The 20513-nt window shown below is 33.9% G+C and overlaps 1 protein-coding gene and 1 non-coding gene across 2 annotated transcripts; both read left to right on the top strand.

Annotated features, from left to right (window-relative positions):
- Positions 1 to 1363: 1363 nt before the first annotated feature.
- LOC126967964 (nose resistant to fluoxetine protein 6-like) lies at positions 1364 to 20303 on the top strand. Its single transcript, XM_050812690.1, has 12 exons — positions 1364 to 1494; positions 2050 to 2356; positions 5242 to 5433; positions 5849 to 5928; positions 6640 to 6833; positions 8172 to 8286; positions 12435 to 12649; positions 13374 to 13664; positions 15509 to 15695; positions 16345 to 16487; positions 18333 to 18441; positions 19138 to 20303. Exons 1-12 carry the CDS (start codon positions 1437 to 1439, stop codon positions 19293 to 19295), a joined length of 2049 nt encoding a protein of 682 aa, XP_050668647.1. The 5' UTR covers positions 1364 to 1436; the 3' UTR covers positions 19296 to 20303.
- Trnac-gca (transfer RNA cysteine (anticodon GCA)) lies at positions 2699 to 2772 on the top strand. The gene has a single exon. It is a non-coding gene; the product is annotated as a tRNA-Cys (tRNA).
- Positions 20304 to 20513: the final 210 nt, after the last annotated feature.

The raw sequence follows: 20513 nt of genomic DNA, 5'->3' as shown, positions 1-20513 counted from the left end.
ACACAAACTTGATTACTTTCACCGACCTTGTACTTGATGCCATGGACAATAAATTACAAGTAAACGTCATGTATTTCACTTTTCCAAGGCATTCGATATAATTAAGCAAAATTTTTTGGAGAATTTGTTGCTGCCAGAGTGCGTGTTGACCTATCCCGCAAGGTCAAATCCTACATTAATTATCCTTCTCAGGCAGTCTTACCAAGATTACATATCAGACTTTTCATCGGTACCTTTTGAATATCTCACTTAGGGCCAATATTATTTACCTATACATTAACGACATTATTAGTTACATTAGTGACTGCAATATTCTTCTTTATGCAGAACACGCAAAATTTTACAAAATTATTAATAATGAATCGGATAGTATATCTCTTCAGCGTGATATCACAGCTGTAGTGGGTACTGCTCTCTTAATCTACTATATTTGAACAAAGATAAGTTTTTAATAATCAGCTTCACACGACAAAGAAACCCAATTTAATTTCAATACAATCTCATGAGTTATAATATGTCTAGTGTGGCCAAATTCATGATCTAGGTATTATATTAGATCACAAACTTAGATCATAAAATAACACAAAATTATTTGGATTTCAATTTACTTGCGGAAAGCCATTCGTTGCTGGACTTCGGTTCTATGGTCTGGAACCCTGATTATGCATGTGACATCAAACACCAATTAAATGAAAAAAATGTGTCAGCGACAACTTTATCAATGACTGAGGCTTGAATATATATAAATGTATTTTTTCTTTATTTTGATTTCACTTCACAGCTGTCATGCACTGACATACAATGTTAGAGTTTCGGGTATTAAATGATGACTGTGACTGTGATTTTCTTTATTATACTCTGTATTGCTTATATTATTGTTTTAGAGATAATGTTTTTTTTTTATGTGAAATAAGGGGAGAGACGCACAGGACGTTCAGCTGATGGTAATTGTTACGTCCTGCCCATTACAATGCAGTGCCACTCAGGTTAATATGGTGTGAATAATATGTGTGTAGAGGTACACACAGTAAATCATTTGTAAATATATTATATTTTCACATCTTTTTGCTAATCTATTTAAATATTTATTATATTAATACAGTGAGAAAGTGGTAGTCTTATATCTAAGGTTTAATTTCGATACCATCTATTAAGCTTCTTTCCTCCGATTCGTCACTCGTACGATTATTCGAAAGCCGATAAGATAGTTGAATATATACGGCATTTTGTAATTACGACGATGAGCTATCTCTTTCAATGAGTCGATTCCCGAAAATTAATTAGTAGTAGCTCGATTTGCGGTAGCGATGGAGTTTTTTATTTTATTTATTATTTTTCAATTTATTTCACAATCGTGTGCAAGGTTGTATTTGGATGATTTTCCAAATTTGTATCCATTTGATAGAGATCTACATGAAAGGGTTCTCGATGAAGAAATGTGTCAGCGACAACTTTATCATATGGTGTTTCAGGATGCTGGAATTCTTACACAATGTAAGTGCTTAAGTTAGTAGTAATTATCTACATAATATTAATTTCACGAAAACAATATAATGTATGCTGAAATCTAAATACAAAATATATCTGTTTTGTTACGCTGCACATAAGCTAAAATACAAAACTGATCTGTCTGGTTTGATTAACAATTAAAATGAGTTAATTACAGACATTAACTCTTGATAAAGCGAAATATTTTTACCAACTGTTAACATTTGGATTTCTAGTATTTTCTTGTTGATTGAAATCCTTAAATAATAATAAAGATATTAATTAATTAACGCAGAGCTTTCAAGGTTTCACATAAGAAGAACCATTAGTCGTAAACAAACCTTCAAATAAACAATAACATAATTTTATAACCAGTGGAAGGCGATGCATAAAAATCATTTTTGGCTACCTAATTTTTTGTTATAATAATATAATAATGTTATAATAACAGAATGTGCAACAATTTCTTTACAATATTTCATATGTTAGAGTAATGTCAAACAAGGACCAGCAAAAAACTTTAGTCAAAGAAACGTAATTGAAATTTGAAAACTGTTTTAGTTGTGGACGCAGGAGCGAGAACTCCGAAAGGAATATTAAATGGAAATTTGAGAGACATGGGAAACTATCATCAGTGTTTATCCATAAGGCAAAATGCTTTAGATATGACATTTGAAGGAAAATATTGTTTAATCAATGTACCTTTAAATCAAGAATTTGATATACCATCCCTTGAATGGCCTATATTTGACACGAATACATTAAAAATTGACGGGTACTTGGAGCTATTGGAACAAAATGAATTGAAATACTCTCAATTAAGAAATGCATTGTCTATAGGAACTAATATATTGGACTCAACTTCTAGGTGTGTACATTCTTTCACATTTTTTACCTCGTGGTAGCCATACGACTTACAAATAGTAGGTTTTATGTATTTAATAAGGACATTTTCTTTGGACTTCAAACCTATCAATAGGTAGTATTTTATTAATATTAAAGGTATTAGGTTTGCATAAGAGGTGTATTACATTAAATCTTTATTAAGTTATTTATTCCTTTTCAGTTTTAGAAGTCGGTCTGTTAAGCGTAGTAGTTTTTTATTTTTTACTTTTTAGTGTCTGTAATAGGTTGTTCTGTAAACTACAGTAGGATGCCACAACCTGAGAGTTGAACAAAGCAAACAAGATTTTATAACGATACGTTACTCGAACGATTGGCTCAGTTGGTTATAGCACCGGCACGCAACGCCGGAGGTCGTGGGTTCGAGTCCCACATCGTTCATAAAATTTTGTTTTTCAAATTTTATTTGTGTATTAATCCTAGAAGTGAGGGTTATCACTTTAAAAACATAACATATTGTACAGTAGGATATTTCTAGATTACATCAGGTAAACTATAAGATTACGATGCTTTTTACTGTCTTATATTGAATAGAATTTTTTTATAGTAAGTATGGGTAGGCCCACTAAAGGTTCCTCGCGCCTTATACAATATAGGTCCCATGAAACAGGAACGGAAAAAAGGAATAGACTCCGAAACAAATATGTTCGAAAATTCACGTTCTTGTGAGACACTAAAAATCTTGAAGAACGTTTGTTAGCTTTCAATTTGAACGGGTTATTACTTAATAATAATAATAATATATAGAATTATGTCATCAACGTAAACAAAGTATACATAAAAAATGTTTATAAAATGAAAAGTACTGGGTCAAATTATGTGAAATTTTTATGGGGCCAAATAGCAAGTATTCCGCATCAATCTAAAGAATCGAGTTAATCGTATCATTAATATCAGCATAATCGATGAACCTCCTACCTTTTGAAGTCGGTTTAAAATCGTGCATATATCCTATTGTATTAATTGTATTAAAAAAAAATTTAAGATTTTTATATTTTTTTAGCATGAAATGAAATGGAAGGAATTCATATTAGCAGCTGTCGTTGAATTACGTCACACAGTAATTACTTTAAGATTTATCAACATTAATTAATTAATCAAATTAAAGATTACTGCGTGGCGGATTCAGAAATGTTGTCAATGTATATGAAATTTATTAGCCCTAATCTATTCGTTCGCAAAATGTAATTAAATTTGATAATTTGCAAAGTTCTTATTGTTTCGGCTGAAAGTAGTATACTTTAAAAATATTACCCTAGTTATTAACTTTATAGCTTATAATCATTGCTTGTCGAATGCCTATAACTGAACTAATAACGTATATTTCAATTTAGGTGTAGGTAGATTATTATCTATTATATATTTATAACAGGACGTAATTGGGTAGGTACCCAAACATTTATGATCATAGCACCTAATTAATATTTTTATTAAGCTTTTCTTTTCATGGAAATTTATATAACAATTTAGTCTTAGAAAAATATATTTACCCTCTCATGTAACATACACATAAACCCGAAATAACAATTAATATTATAAAAATCATTAAAAAAAAATCGTATTCATAGGAGAGATAGTTTTTTTTGAGAAATAGACATAATTAAGTTTTAAAATAATGTTATAGAAGCTTTACTAGTAACACTGAAAAACTAATTCGGTCTTCACCAAAACTCTTTTGGCGTTATGTGAAGTCAAAACGGGGTGGATCATCTTATCCAAACAACTTCACTTTCAGCTCCAGAAACATATAATGATGGTGTGAGCATATGCAATAAATTTATTGAGAGTGCCTTCTCCAGCCCTTCTGCACCTATTTCTCGTACTGACCAAAACCAATATAATCTACACGTTTCTAATGAAGTAATTGCTAACGGTAGGTCACCTAGCTTCAATCTTAAAATCGTAAAGGCGCTGGTTGTGTGGAATATCTCCCATATTTATTTCATCATGCATCTTGCATCTTGCAATACCTATCACAATTCTATTTCGCCACTCTTTGAAAGAATGCACTAATTTCCCATTGATTTGGAAAAAAACGTTAATTGTACTAATTCATAAGGAAGGCCGAAAAAGAAATATTGAAAACTATCGTCCCATTTCTAAATTGAACACTTTAGCGAAGGTTTTTGAAAAAGTCGTTTTCACCAGCATTTATTCTACAATAGCTAACGGCATTTCTTACGCCCAACGTGGTTTCTTGAAGCAACGTTCTGCAATTACTAATTTAGCTTATTTAAGTGAATTTTCATTGATGAATATGGGAATGGGTGGGCAGGTAGACGTGGTCTACACAGACTTCGAAAAAGCTTTCGACTGTGTGGACCACGACATTCTTATAAGTTGCATATATTAGGTATACACGGCGAACTCTTAAGATGGATATAATCTTACCTCTCAAACCGTCGTCAAGCTCTTGCTTTGGGAGGATTTAGGTCAGACTATACATCTATTCCATCAGGAGTGCCGCGGGGTAGTTTGCTTGGTAACGTCTATATTTACGATATAGGAGCTAGCATCGTTAAATCAGACTATTTATTGTATGCTGAAGACAAAAAAGTCTTCATTAAGATGCACTCTGAGGTTGATTGGGAATTATTACACCAGACCTCAATAACTTATACACACAATATAATAATAATAATAATAATAATAATAATAATAATATTGTAAACACTGCTGTTCCTTCCATTAGGTTAACCGTGGTAGACTATAATTTGCTATGTTTTTGTATTTAATTATAGATGATTATTTTGTATTAGGCTGTTGTCAACCCCAATAAAATAAAATAAAACAATTAAAGTACCTATGTAACTTATAAAGTCTTAATGTTATTATTACAACTCTTTCCAGGCTTGGTAATGATACTACTACTATCTTTCGAAATTTGGAGCTGAAATTAGCTATTTGTATACCAAAGGTCTGCACAACACATGAAGCAATTAACAGTATCATAAATGTAACATCATATGGTTTTGTTTATGAGGATGATATGTGCAGACTGCCCAATGATAAGCATTGGGTTGCTGGGGACTATGTGGCTATGTAAGTACTACAATTATTGTACATTCAAATGGTAATGTATAAATGTGTGGCTCATATTTAAATCCAGTAAACCCAACCTACTGTCACATTTTAACTCATCCATATCATCCAGTCACTTTATGGCGATCGTTATTTCGCGATTTTTCTTTTCCATATTATTATACAATTTGATATAATATATTTTTAAATAAAAAATTAACAGGTCATAAATTGATAAGGATATTTCGTCAACGAATCGGAATTTGCAGAAGTTTCTCCCGACACTACTGTTTTAGCGAACTAAAAGCTAAGCTGTAAATTGTTTATTTAAGTAGAATCATAATTTTTTAATCGAAGTTTACTTCAACTACTCAGAAAGTTTAATTAAATTCTACGTTGTCAACGAAATATTTATTTTTATAATAATTTTTTTCAGAGTGCTCTTTTCAATCATTGGTTTCCTGATACTAGTAAGCACATCATATGACCTTTATCATCTATTTTACCTCAAAAGAAGTAAGTTATATTTATTTATTTAATTTCACCAGTGGTTATTAGAATATTATATTTATAATAATGCTAACTAACAAAAGTCTTATTATTAAATGCATTACCTTTTAAGGTGAATTATATATAATAAAGTTGATCGGTGTTTTCTTTTATATCAGCAACAAATACTGTAGCTAAAACTTGTAACTCATTTATCTAGCTCCAATATTCATTTATATAAAAAAATATTTTCACACGAATGGTGTTCGTAATATTTGTCGTAGTTAATTTATCTTTTGGTTCCTTAATTGCAAAACACAATCCCTCTATATCATGACAGGACTGATATATGATTTGTAATTCTTATTTAAATTATAAACTAGGAAATGAGTTCCATCCATTACTTTCTCAGTGTTTTTAATTTTAACTCATAGCACAAAGAAGAATCATAAAGCATGCGTTCACATACTGCATCCTATTATGTGTAACTACGGTTATTGTGATTCATTTCACCATCGAACATAGTTACATTATAATTGAAATAAAGATAGCGATATTAAGAAATAAAATTATCTTAAAATCGCTATACAGTTAGTGTTTTTATTGAATTATAAAAGTTATCTTTAATCGTAACAGAGTAGCTATTTCTAAGAAGTTCGTGTTTATTAATCAGTAATTACATTAAAACTTCTTTTGTTACTATAAACTATTTATTATCTAAGAAAAAATGTATTTTAGGTTCGGATCAAATGCATCTACTACGTCTATTTTCCGCTTACACAAACATGGCATACTTATTACGTAGTTCTAGTAAACCAGGGACCCTTGAATGTTTGGACGGAATAAGAGCAATTGCAATTATTTGGGTCATTCTCGGACATACTTTTGCAGTCATACCATCTGTTGTAGCTAACTTTTTTGATATGGCTGAGGTAAGTTAAGCTAAGTGACAATAATGATAACGTTTGACATGAAGAAATATTCCAATAGTACTAGTAAAATACATCAAAATAATAAAGAAGAAACCTATTTGTTCTCTTAGAAATATAGAATTGAACCTGATTTTTTGTTATTAGTTTGTAGTTGACGTTGTTTAATTTATTTTGTGAAATATTATTTTGTATTGTTTAGCATGGTTATAAATTTTGCTGATTCACAATTATATTTACGGTGCTTAATAGAAGGAGCTATTAATATTGTGTTAGTCGATAGGCTATGGATTTAGATATTTTTTTGTCAACCATCAACCGACTAGTGATCTCCGTAGTGTAGTTATTGGTAAACACCACTATATTTTTCATGGCACTCCAACAATCGAGTTTATTTTAGTTTCTAAATCTGCGAATATTCACAAATTCTACCTTAATGATAAGCGCAATCTATAATAAGGGATCTACTTAAGCTGTTATATTTCACCTTGGCATTACATCACACCGTATATATAACCACTGATTTAAGTAATTAAAAGCAGCATGCATTCTTTATAAGAATGAAGTATTTAAATGTGCCACTTAAACTTTGCACAATGTGTATATCGCTTATTCCAGTATATTTTAAATCAATTTAATACAAGACTTCGCTCTGTTTTATTGTAACTAACAAAGTATTATAAGATTGTTTGTCAAATATTGTATTAACGAATGCCTGAAATAAATGATTTTAGTCAATCAATCAATCAAATTCTGTATTTGCGTATAAACATGGTATGTTACGATCGTATAATCTTACAGTTTCACATGTTTCGCCAGGCTTAACAAGGCATGCAAATTAATTTAATACAGTTATTTACTGTATTATGTATAAGGCAAATAACACAACAAGATGAGATGAAATATGTCTACATGTCAGAAACATAAAATTATTAATTATCATAATAATAAAAAATAATACAGAATTTCAGATTCACATTATAATAATAAATATTGTCTAATTAATTATTAACAAAAAGTTTCACATTTTATGTTATCACATTACTCGCACTCAGAAATTCATTCAGTTTTATATTTAATAATTCTAAGCTTTTGCCATACTGCAAGGTCAGTGGGATTTCGTCGAAAATTTGTCTATTTGGATCCCGGCGGTTTCTTTCAGGGTTAGTGACATTCTTGAATAAATCACTATTGAATTTCACAAATATACGCTATTATCATTATTATATTATTTATTAATATTAACATTCTCATTGGCATCTTAATGTATTTTTTTAGGAAATCTTTATTGTGTTTAGTATTTGATGGGTTTTGAGAATATATTGATACATGTTTTTTTAGTGGGTTCAAAAAGTTCAAAATATTTGGGTGACTGGGGCTGATCTCACTGTTGACACTTTTTTCATGCTCAGCGGTTTGCTGGTAGTTTACATCAGTTACGTCAAATTTACACCAAGTAAGTTACATTATTTTCCTATAAAAATATCTAATTATTTTTATAATAAGTTTTAATTAATAGATATACAAACTCACTAAATCGTATTCACGTATTCATTGCTTGTGTTTTTGTATGGAATGCGTATGCGTTAGTACGAAGAAAATTAAAAAAAAGCAAACCGGGAAAACAAGGCGCAACTGCAGCCCTTATATTAATCTCAAAACAATTAGTAATCTCCAAACAAGAGTGTTGGGTGATAGATATAAAATAAGGAAGATCAACTTCAAAATTTTTGAGAACCATTTTTCGTTTACTAATAATAACGTAATTTTAATAAAAGATAAGAATTACAGAAGTTTTTCCAACATACTAATTATATTCATAATATAATGTTCATTTACACAAAACAATTGTTGTTTTGTGTAAATCTTTTAAGTAAATTCTTACTTTATATTATTTGACTTTTTCACGACCGTCTTGGCTTACCTAATAATCTCGTCCCGAGACCTTAAGGGAAAGGAAACCTATCCATCCCCCAATTTAAAATATGAAGCTAATGTTGTAACTAAGATTGTGATGGGTCTGATAATTTTTGAGAACCTCAGAGGTGGATGAAAGACTTAATGATTAAATAAATGATTGCTGATCGGATAATGGTTGTGTCTTTGATTGCGATGTGTGAATGTGCTTGCGACGATAGTGTTACGAAAACGGTATCCCCAAGTACTTTACTAGTTATAGTGTGTAATGCTGCTTGGTTTTTAGTGTATGGATATAAATGTTTGCATTTTATTTGGTACGATAACGCTTAAGGCTCTTAGTCACTGCAGTGACCTGTGGCTCCTACAACAATCGGAATAGGCTTGACAGTGGTGTTTAGCGGAAGATATATTTTAATTTTTTCTATTTCCGTAGCTCCAATGTTATAGTTAGATGGTACCAAAATATCAATAAGGTAAGTATGTTTGTTTTATTTATCTATTTAAATAAGATCTGGTCTATTGTGAGTACTTGTAACGTCAGTCCCATATTAATATAGTTACACTATTTTCTTTAAAATCAGTTGCTTGGGTGCTTCCCTCCACCAAAACGATTCAATGATGTTTTTCTTAGCCAAACGCATATCGAATTAAGTTACTGTGTCTCTACAAAATACGTCCCGCGAATTTTTTCACATCCTGCTAGAAGATGATGAACGGTTTTGTCTGTATTTGTGACATCTCTGTTTCTCGTCAATATGTCGCGTTCGCTCTCATGTTTGCACAGCCTGAGCTTGTTTAGCAAGTGGAGTCAACTGCAGTATTGAACAAATTTGTTGTTTCCTCAGCTACTTAAAGGTAATCTACATTGGCAAGGTTTTAAATTTTCGAGAATTTCTCCTGTAGATTATGTTTTCTTCAAGCTTAATTCTGCTTTTTTACTATTCTATTTTTGATTTCTATTTGATCACGATCTTCACCTAGCGTTGCCCTCGTATCTTTTTCTATTTTTTCCACTTTTCTTTTAAATGGAATATATTCCTCTATTATTTCGTTTTGTGCTTTTACTTCTATTTGTTATTCATTTTTCTGTTCTGAATTTTGCTTATATTTCAAAAAATAAGCTTTATACAAATTATCTAAATTAATAAAACCGTACCACACATTGCTATGGGTACAAAAATTCTGTCCCCATCCGCCATTTGCTGGTGACATTTTCTGAAAGCTAACAACAGCCTTGCCCTGTACTTTCCCCGGGGCGTAAAAATAATAGGGTAGTCCCAGGCCTATGGGTATCATAAGAGGCGACTAAGGGCTTTGTAGAAGTGGGAGAGTCACGGTGCCGTCTTTTGACGTCAGCACAATCAGGCCAGACTCGTCCGAGTTAATTACCACACATAATACCGGCGTGAAGTAGCGGCCTAGTGCCGCTATGTTTCGCATAGGTTGGTGTCGACGACCGGTGGCCATTCCCCCCCCCCCATATTTTACCCCAGGAGGGTACCGGCTCTACCACAGTCAGCGAACCTCCCCGAGCACTCAAGCTCGGGCTGCCCTTCGTATTCTGGGGAGGGCACACAACCGCGCATGACCAAGTACAAACGAGGCAGTAACACCACGGCACCCCGCTCCACACTCAACGTGGACTTTTGCAATATCAGGCTATATATTTTGCAAAAAAAGGCATAATATTTTGCGTTTATTCCGGCAGTTGAGATCCGACAAACTACAGGCCTATTGCTATTACCTCCCTGCTCTCCAAAATCATGGAGAGCATAATAAGCCGTCAGCTCTTGGTATACCTAGAGGGTCACCAGTTGATCAACGACCGACAAAACGGCTCTCGCCATGGTCGGTCGGCAGGTGATCTTCTGGTATACCTAACACATAGATGGGCTGCAGCTATTGAAAGCAAGGGGGAAGGCCTGGCAGTTAGCCTGGATATTGCGAAGGCCTTTGATCGTGTATGGCACAAGGCGCTCCTCTCAAAACTTCCATCATTTGGGCTTCCCGAGTGCTTGTTCTCCAGCTTCCTCACTGGGCGCAGCATACAGGTCGTTGTCGACGGATATTGCTCGAACCCAAAGCCCATGAATGCTGGAGTGCCCCAAGGCTGTGTGCTATCTCCCACGCTGTTTCTTCTGCAGACGACAGCACTGGTGGTGCCATATACATGGGCCATGCAGGTCTCTCTCGGGAAATTGTCGACCAGTGCCGAGAGAAACTTGTATCGAGTCCTCTTTTGAGAAGGTCACGGAATGGGGTACATTGAACCTTGTCCAATTTAACCCCCAGAAGACTCAAGTTTGCGCGTTTATCACTAAAAAACCCCATTTGTCGTATCACCGTTCTTCAACAACACTTCCCTTAACGTCTCGCCTAGTATCGGAATACTCGTTTTTTTTTTATGAAAATAAGGTACAAGACGAGCAGGACGTTCAGCTGATGGTAATTGATACGCCCTGCCCATTTTAATGCAGTGCCGCTTAGGATTCTTGAAACCCCCAAAAATTCTGAGCGGCACTACAACTGCGCCTGTCACCTTGAGACAAGATATTAAGTCTCATTTGCCCAGTAATTTTACTACCTACGGCGCCCTTCAGATCGAAACACAGTAATGCTTACATATTACTGCTTCACGGCAGAAATAGGCGCCGTTGTGGTACCCATAATCTAGCCGGCATCCTGTGCAAAGGAGCCTCCCACAAGTCTCTCAAATCTCGATCGTTTGCCAATTTTGTGGTCATCTGGAGGGCAAAGCCAAATTGGCTTCAAAGAAACTGGGCGTCATTAATAGAGCACGGCAATACTGCTAGACGGCCCACATACTAGCCCTCTACAAAGCGCAGGTCCGGTCACACATGGAGTATTGCTGTCATCTCTGGTCTGGCGCACCCCAGTATCAGCTCGATCCATTTGACCGTGTGCAACGTAGAGCAGCTCGAATTGTAGAGGACCCAGTGCTCTGTGAACGGCTGGATCACTTGGTATTGCGTAGAGAAGTCGCTTCATTGTGTGTCTTCTACCGAATTTATCACGGGGAGTGTTCCAAAGAGCTGTTTAACCTGATTCCTGCCGCCGCATTCCACCTTCGCACGACACGCCCCAATTTAGGATATCATCCCCACCATCTGGATGTGTGGCGGTCCTCCACAGTACGGTTTTCAAGGAGCTTTCTTCCACGTACTACAAAGCTGTGGAATGAGCTTCCTTGTGCGGTGTTTCCGGGACGATACGACATGGGTACCTTCAAAAAAAGCGCGAACACCTTCCTTAAAGGCCGGAAATGCTCCTGTGATTCCTCTGGTGTTGCAAGAGAATGTGGGCGGCGGTGATCACTTAACAACAGGTGACCCGTACTATTTCCCTAGCAGAGTTAACACATCTACACACTTTTATCGTTATTTTTAATCTTTTACCATAAACTGACCAACTATACATCAGGTGACAAATACTTACATAGCTAGGTGTTGATCAGCGCCAAAAACTACGTTGCTGTTCTAATTCAATTTTACTTCAAGCGTTGGGTCTTTAGAATTCTTTGTTATTTCAAACTAACCCAAATCACGGTAACGTTTTGTACTGAAAATGTTACCGTGATTTGGATTTTGATAGTAAATTTAATTGAATTTCAGTAAGTAGGGAACGATTAATAATTAAATTTATTTATGAACACATTATTTCCAGAGTCTCTCTTGATGAATTTACACAAATTTTACTTGGGAAGGTTACTTAGGATGTTTCCAATATTGGCAATAGTTATACTCTTTGAAGCTTCTTTATACAATAGAATATCGGATGGTGGATTCTGGTACATAGCTGCTGGAAACGTGCACACGTGCAGAGCGTTTTGGTGGACCACACTTCTCCACATCCAAAACTTTGTCAATCCTCATCAACCTGTAAGTAAAATATCAGAAAAATAAAAATTTTATCAAGTATAAAAAATTTAAGCAATTTGTACCACTTGCATAAGGAAACGAATTACATTCCTTTAAGTTTTTATTTCAGTAACTAGTAAGAAATGTGTTTAAGTGTTCCACCACATAACTGTGACCATGATTTCCTTAGTTGTTATAACATGACAACTTGAGATAACTATACATTAAACTTGTGATAAATTTGCAACGATATAATAAAATAAAATAGTAAACATAATATATTATTATGTGGTGAGAAATGGCTAGAAAAAGATAATTATTTGAAGTAAGTGGCTGTGAGCATGAGATGGCAATTAGTCGAGATTCTAAAGGTGTTTTTTAATTGTTTTTAATAATAATATGCAAAAACAAATCACCTGTTTCGATATCGTGCGTATGTTCGATTAACAGCACTTTGCCATTGACAAATCTTTTTCTTTATCTGTGAACATCCATTACGTCGAACCTTAGAGGCAGGTGGTAATACTGTCTTGTACAAGAGTGCCTTTTATAGCTATCTTACAGTATACGAATTATCATGCGGTAGTTGATGGTGGTTGAATAGGTGCCGTTGCAACAATTACCGTCGCTATTATTCGCTGGCGGCAACCGTGTGCCTCCTATCATGAAATTGAAACTTGTGATTCAATTTAAATCATAAACTAAACTATTTCAAATGTTTCTTATTTAATAATTATTATTTCAGTGCATTATAGTAACGTGGTACCTGGCAATAGATGCTCAGCTTCATTTAATATCTCCGTTGGTACTATTCTGGCTGTTACGTGGTAGCAAGCGTTCTTCTTGGTCAGCTCTCATCATAGGACTTACCATATCACTGCTAGTTGCTACGCTTTACATTTTTCTCGTGGATACTAATGACAACTACGCTCATTACTATGTGAATATATTAACCCGTTCGCCACCATTCTTCGTTGGTATGATTATTGGATATATTCTACGCATGTACAGGAATAAGAAGGTCAAAATATCACGAGTAAGTTATGTTTTAATTTCTTTTATATATAAACTTTAGGTCTGTGCGTCCCCAGAGAGTGAGAAGAAAAAGGACGTCTCTTTACCCTATGCGGTATTAGGTACGGTAAGTGGTGTATATTTAAATCTGAGTCTTAAAGAAAAATTAAAAGTTGAAATAATTTAATATAATATTATTTAATCTTGCGTGATGAATGTCTTGAAGCAGAAGAAACAGTGTTTCGAAAGGAATTCTAAAGCTGGGTATCCTACGTTAATAAAAAGACCAAAACTGTGATGACCCTAAACCTCCAAGAGCAAAAATAATAACACAAAAAATCAAAAAGTAATGATAGCAACGTACATCTACTGGACTCTATCAACATATGAACGTTTATTAAAACTAGAGGAAGCAATAATTAGTGATTTAAAATATAACAGAATTGCTTTATCAGAAAAGAAAACTAAGAAATAAAATAGAAGAATATGAAAACTGAATTATGTGCTATAGCACATAATTCAGTTTTCATATTCTGCCTGGTGTATGAGCTTTATAAAGCTCATACACCAGGCAAACATGGAGAAGGATTCCTTGTAAACAAGTCCCATAAAAATTATAATCTTCACGGGATTGTAATAGATGAGTCGCAACATTAACAATAACATTATATACCATGCGATTTAAGCCATTTAAGCAGGTATAGTACACGGAAGCAGCGACCGAAACTGAGATTCAGGAATTGATAATGCTATAAAAAAAAGCACATAAAAAAATAATATGGGTGCGTGATTTAACTCTAAGGTTCGAATACCGGGAGCTGAAGAAACGTAGTTACCAAAAGGCATTCAATTGAGACATAGAATCTAAACTACCAGTCTGATCATAAGTTATTAACAAATAAAACCAAATTCAATACAAAAACTCAAAATTAACGCAGAAGAAGAAATTAAGTAATACAAAAATTACAAAACAACAGCTACAACTTCAAACATAGGTATTGAAAGAACGCAGGAGAAAAGCATAAAACCTTTAGATGAAAATAAAAATGTAACAGAAACAATAAAACATAAAACACTTCTACAACAGCGAAGGCGAAGACCTAATTTCACTTAGACTAAAAAAGTTAGAAAAAAATCTACATAACACGGCTTTAAAGAACCAAACATAAAAGTTGAAATTATTTTTTTGATAAGCATAAACTACGAATAGTGTGACTTTGTAACAAAAATAATTAATTTAAAAAAAATTACGATTATATGTTATACCTGATAAGAAAAACGAGACAGACTATATAAATGATTAAATTGACACCAATCTTTGACCGATATGCAAAATTTCAATTTCAAATTAACTCGAGGATTTGAAGGGGTTGAAAATGAAAAACGTATACTAGGACCCAGTGACCACAAATTTGAAAAGCTTATAAAGTTTCTTTGACAAATGACAGATAGAAGATACTAATGAATGACTCTGGACTGATTAGGGTCAGGGTTAGGAATATATAAAGCAGGTTAAGCCAATTTTGTTACCCCCTTATTCATAATGGTCCGCTAACTTCAAACATCCGCTTAGAAGTGTTTTTTCTCATTCTGACTTAGGTCAATAGAAGAAGACAGAGTGAGAATGAGCAATGCTTTAAGTTAGCAGACTATTATGAATAAGGGGGTATGTATATAATTTAAAAGATGAGCTGGGAGTTTCAATTTAGTTCTATTCCCCATGTCAAAACCTCGTCATTTATGACGTAGTACCGAGTGTTTTGCAATGTGTTATGTTATCGCCACTTCCTTTGACAAATAAATATAATATTTATATTCCATTGTTTTGTGTTAGTCAAAATAAAGCATTTTGTTTCTGTTTTTTAGGTTATAGCTGCATTCTTTACTTTGGTCTGTATCGGAATGACCTATCTGATGCTTTACCTCAACTATCTTAATGGCCAACCTGATTGGGGTAGCCAGACTACATCAAATTTGATCAACGCATTTACTCGCGCAATATGGGCAGCAAGTGTGGGATGGATTATATTCGTTTGTGTTAATGGTTACGGGGGTTAGTGATTTTCTTTTTTAAATATTCTATCGTCTTTACAAACATCATCTTGTATCTGAGAAAGGTAGGGTAAGCGGACAGCCAGACGTTCACTTATCATGGTCGTAGTACACTTCTTTCATATAAATATAATATACAAGCAAATTTTATAAGAGCGCTAAACGCTCAAGTCAGAAGTTTGGGAGATGCTCGGAGCAATGGATTCCTCATATATGTCCAAACATTTTGAAAAAGTAGGAAAGCTTAGGGTCAAATCATACAATAATTGGACGTAATTTCAGAAAAACGTTCCAATCCAAAATTATGTTGAAATTGAGTTAAGATTTAAGAACACAAAATTGGTCACGTGATTCTTGAATCACGTGACCAATGTCTTGACATTAAGACTTAGTAGCCCAACACCAATTCCTTAAAAATGTGATGTTTGTGGCTTGGAATGTTTTTCAGGAACTATGTCCAATTATAGCCTGTATATAGCTATGCTCACCTAACTCATCCTAAGCACTTTAAGGCCTTATGACAAACTAATATCTGTACCGAATACAATGTATAAGCCTACGAATTAAATATTTAATTATTTTTTTCATGTACATGAAAGTTATGCTATATGAAACAAAGTGGAAAATTAATTTTGAATATATGTTTACAGGTCCAATCAACTGGTTCCTATGCTTAGAAATATGGAAGATCCCTGCTAGAGTTTCCTATGGGATGTATTTGGTACATTTTTCAATGATGTTCGCTTACTATTCATCTGCGTTTCAAAATATCTATTTCACAGTGCCTTCAACAGTAAGTATAGAACATATATTTCAATTACTATCTGGCTTATCTAAACATATGCTAGCTGGTGGCCAACTTAAATGAACGCAAGTGGAAAATATCACAGCACAGAAGAACAGCCGTGGTCCCTGAAGCTTTATTTTAAAATTGAAAAAAAAACCCATTGGCAATCAGTATTCTCGTATAATGCAAGAATGGCAGCAATTTTTGAATACTATCAGATTACCAATGCCAGTGGGAGTTAGTATTATTGTGTTTCTGTATGAAACGCGCCGTAGCCGGTGAAATTACTAGTAATTTAGAGAGACTTAAAATCTTATGTCTCAAGGTGACAAGCCCAATTATTGCCGCTTAGAATTTTTGAGTTTTTCAAGAAACCTGAGCGGCATTGCATTGTAATGGGCAGGGCGTATGAATTGCTACCAACTGAACGTCTTACTCGTCTCATCCCTTATTGATATTAAAAAATTCCAGAAAGTATGTACAGCAGTACTACTTTTAAATATTACTTATAATTATTAAAGATTTCGAGTATTAGCTACAACACCACCCCTTTAGTGAAACTAGGTGTTATTCAAACTATTCTATGACCCTTTATTAATAATGTATTAACATCGAATTATGTCTTACGAGCACTACATTGCACCGCAATTGTCAATTATTTTTGTTGCAACTTTTTGGTATGGAAAACTATCGTTTCCTGTAGGAAATAGGGATTGATACCTATAGACAATAGACGCACTAGTATCTGATTGGCTGTCTTATGTTATACATGTGTTTTAAAATTAAATATCCTTTGATAAAGTTACAGCCATAAATTGTGCGAACTATGTAACCTTTTTTTAATGATATTTGGAGATGATTAAGTATAGGGGTGGAAGAATATCACTGGGTCCGAAGCTCATTTACAAAACCACAGCAATCTTAGCAGCTTTGATGAATATTCGATAACTATTATAAAATTATATGGATCAAAAAAAAACTCAACGAGTTTACCCAGGAGGATCGGTCTCAGTAACCTTCTAGGTTATGTGACGGATCTTTTTTTGGGTGTAGACAACAAAGCTGATTGCATTTACACGGATTTTATAGTGCTTTCGATTAAGTGAACCTCGACATACTTCTATCAAAGTTAAAATTATATGGGATTTATGGTATTTTTTTTACATTCATATTTAAAAACGGTAGAGGAATGCTGCAAGTGGTTACACTTTGTTTACGTTTTTTCTCTACATCAGGCGTTCCTCAGGGCTCACATCTCGTTCAAATACGTTTTAACACTTTTATTAATGATATTTTGGATCAAATAATATTTAATAAATATTCAATGTTCGCAGACAATTTAAAAATTTATAAATTAATTAAATCTTAAGATGACACAGGCCTTCTTCAAACTATAATATTTGCAAGTGGTGTAATGTAAATAAAAGTATATATAATACGAAATATATGTCCATATCAAAATCACTAGAAATAGAACTGAGACTGCATCCATCATCTTACGTCATGAATAATGTTCCTTTGGAACATGCATCATGAATTCACGATCTTGTTAAACTTATAGACAAAAAACTAAGTTTTATTTTATTATATTCACCATATGATAACATCTTCTGAAAGTCTTGGAAAATGCTGGGTTTAATTAAACGTACCTGCAAAGATTTCAGTAATCAATTTGCAATTGTGTGTCTTTACAATGACACGAGTTTGAAATACCCAATAATAATATAATGTTGATATTTAACGATTATCTTCTTTAGTACTTACATGTTTGTACTGCATAGTTACCTTATTCTAACATAAGCATTAATGTGTAAATTAGTCTAGTTTATACAATATTATTTTTTGTTTCAGTTATTTCAATTCATCGGCTTCCTCAGCCTAACAATCATTCTTGCTATACTTGTAACGGCACTTATAGAATTTCCTATTGCGATGCTTTTGAAACCCCTTCTGGATATAAGTAAGTAAAGTTAAATTGTGAGAGTAAGAGTAAATTTTTTTTTTATGGAATAGGAGGACAAACGAGCGTACGGGTCACCTGGTGTTAAGTGATCACCGCCGCCCACATTCTCTTGCAATAGCAGAGGAATCACAAGAGCGTTGCTGGCCTTTAAGGAAGGTGTACGCGCTTTTTTTGAAGGTACCCATGTCGTATCGTCCCGGAAACACCGCACAAGGAAGCTCATTCCACAGCTTTGTAGTACGTGGAAGAAAGCTAATTGAAAACCGCACTGTGGAGGACCGCCACACATCCAGATGGTGGGGATGATATCCTAATTTGTCGCGTGTCGTGCGAAGGTGGAATTCAGCGGCAGAAATCAGGTTGAACAGCTCTTCGGAACACTCCCCGTGATAAATGCGGTAGAAGACACACAATGAAGCGACATCTCTACGCAACGCCAAGTGATCCAGCCGTTCACAGAGCACTGGGTCCCCGACAATTCGAGCTGCTGATAAATGATCGAATCTTTCATTGCTTATAATAATAATATTTATTTATGTTTAAGCACCAAATCAGTATAATTAAAAACAAGTCATATACTGAGAGAGAGTATATAAGCTATATTATAATAGCATAAATATTTATTTCTCTAGAAAATTCTCAATATACTTCAGATTCCAATGTATTGATTTTAAAATAACTTAAATTTTTTAGAGCCACCTCAGCAAAAACCTCTAATAAAGGATTCACGAGAAATCTCCGATGAACAAAATAATATTCCACCTCTAGCGAGTAGGGGTGGCAAAGTGAATGAAGTCTTTGAGCCTGATGAAAATGAAAATAGTGAAAAAAATGTTGACAAGAGTAAATAGTGATTGTACAAATAAAATTGACTTTAGACTTATTTTACTGAATTCGTAATAGTGGATAAATTCGTGGATTTACTTTATTATAAAACATGGAAACATAATTCTAAGAATGTCTGTCCATTGAAGTCGATCTGGGAATCGTAGCTCTACGTATAAATTTATACTCCTCTTCACAAATCTTAAAATGGAGCGGAGATAAATTCAGTTTATATGCATTTTAATGCTATTGGTAAGCTCCGTTCTGATTCTCTCTCCATTCTCTTATCCTCTTCAATGAACGGAAATCTAATAGAGATGTTATCATTTTTCCTACTTAACCACTTTCATAATTGATGTTTTTCCGATGAGTTTTTGCTTCTTCATTATGTTGTACAAAGGCTCGCCATGATATGAGTAGGAGTGCTTCGTACTTCAAATAAACACCACCACAAACAAATTCACTACCGTACTCATATCTTAAACTTCATTATTCATTGTTGGAATAAGTGTAGAAAATACTTTCATTTTTTGTACACTACATGTATGTAGTACTCGATACCTTCAATATAATCAATCATACCTAGCCTCATTCTACGATCTGTATGTTATCTTACTAGCCAAACGTCAAGTTAGAAAATAAGAGATAGAAAAAGCAACATTATTATCCATACAGAAACAAAACTCACCGACATAATGGAAATAATAGACCAACAAAAATGGAAGTGGGCAGGGCACTTGATTCGAGATAGAAAAAGAAAATGGAGCCAAGCAGCGACAGAATGGTATTCAAGGGTTGGCAAGTGAAATCAAGGAAAGCAGTTTACTAGATGAAAGGATGAAATTAAGTTAACAGCGGATGTGAACTGGAGGAGAGTCAAACGAAACAGGAAACAATGGAAATCTTTAGAGGAGGATTTTTAGGAGACCTATGCCAAGAGCCACACCGAAATTAGGGATATCTTGTTAATTTAGTTTTAGAATTATTGTTTGAATTAAGTTTTGTAATAAAAGGACTTATTCTTACTATGATAATATTTTGTTTTGTATTTTCCTCCTCCTATTGATTACCTGATAGAGGTCTGGGGTAAATCTATAAAAACAACTATGAACCAAGTACATCGAGCTCAAAACAATCTCCTAGTAGTCCTATTTTTCACCCTATTTTATTTACAGCAATTGCAGATGTCTTTAAAAAGATAATTATTTTGTGTGTAGCCCAAACATATTTATATTATACCCTAC

Source organism: Leptidea sinapis, chromosome 14, assembly GCF_905404315.1.
Source record: "Leptidea sinapis chromosome 14, ilLepSina1.1, whole genome shotgun sequence".
NCBI classification, from domain to species: domain Eukaryota; kingdom Metazoa; phylum Arthropoda; class Insecta; order Lepidoptera; family Pieridae; genus Leptidea; species Leptidea sinapis.
Note: the sequence above shows the minus strand (reverse complement) of the source record. Positions and strands in the feature narration are given on the sequence as shown.

Bases quoted from the DNA above. Each gene is read 5' to 3' on its own strand.
- LOC126967964 (XM_050812690.1), top strand. From the start codon at position 1,437: ATGTGTCAGCGACAACTTTATCATATGGTGTTTCAGGATGCTGGAATT. The intron at 1,495-2,049 runs GTAAGTGCTTAA...AAACTGTTTTAG, and splicing joins TGCTGGAATTCTTACACAAT to TTGTGGACGCAGGAGCGAGA. The intron at 2,357-5,241 runs GTGTGTACATTC...AACTCTTTCCAG, and splicing joins ATATTGGACTCAACTTCTAG to GCTTGGTAATGATACTACTA.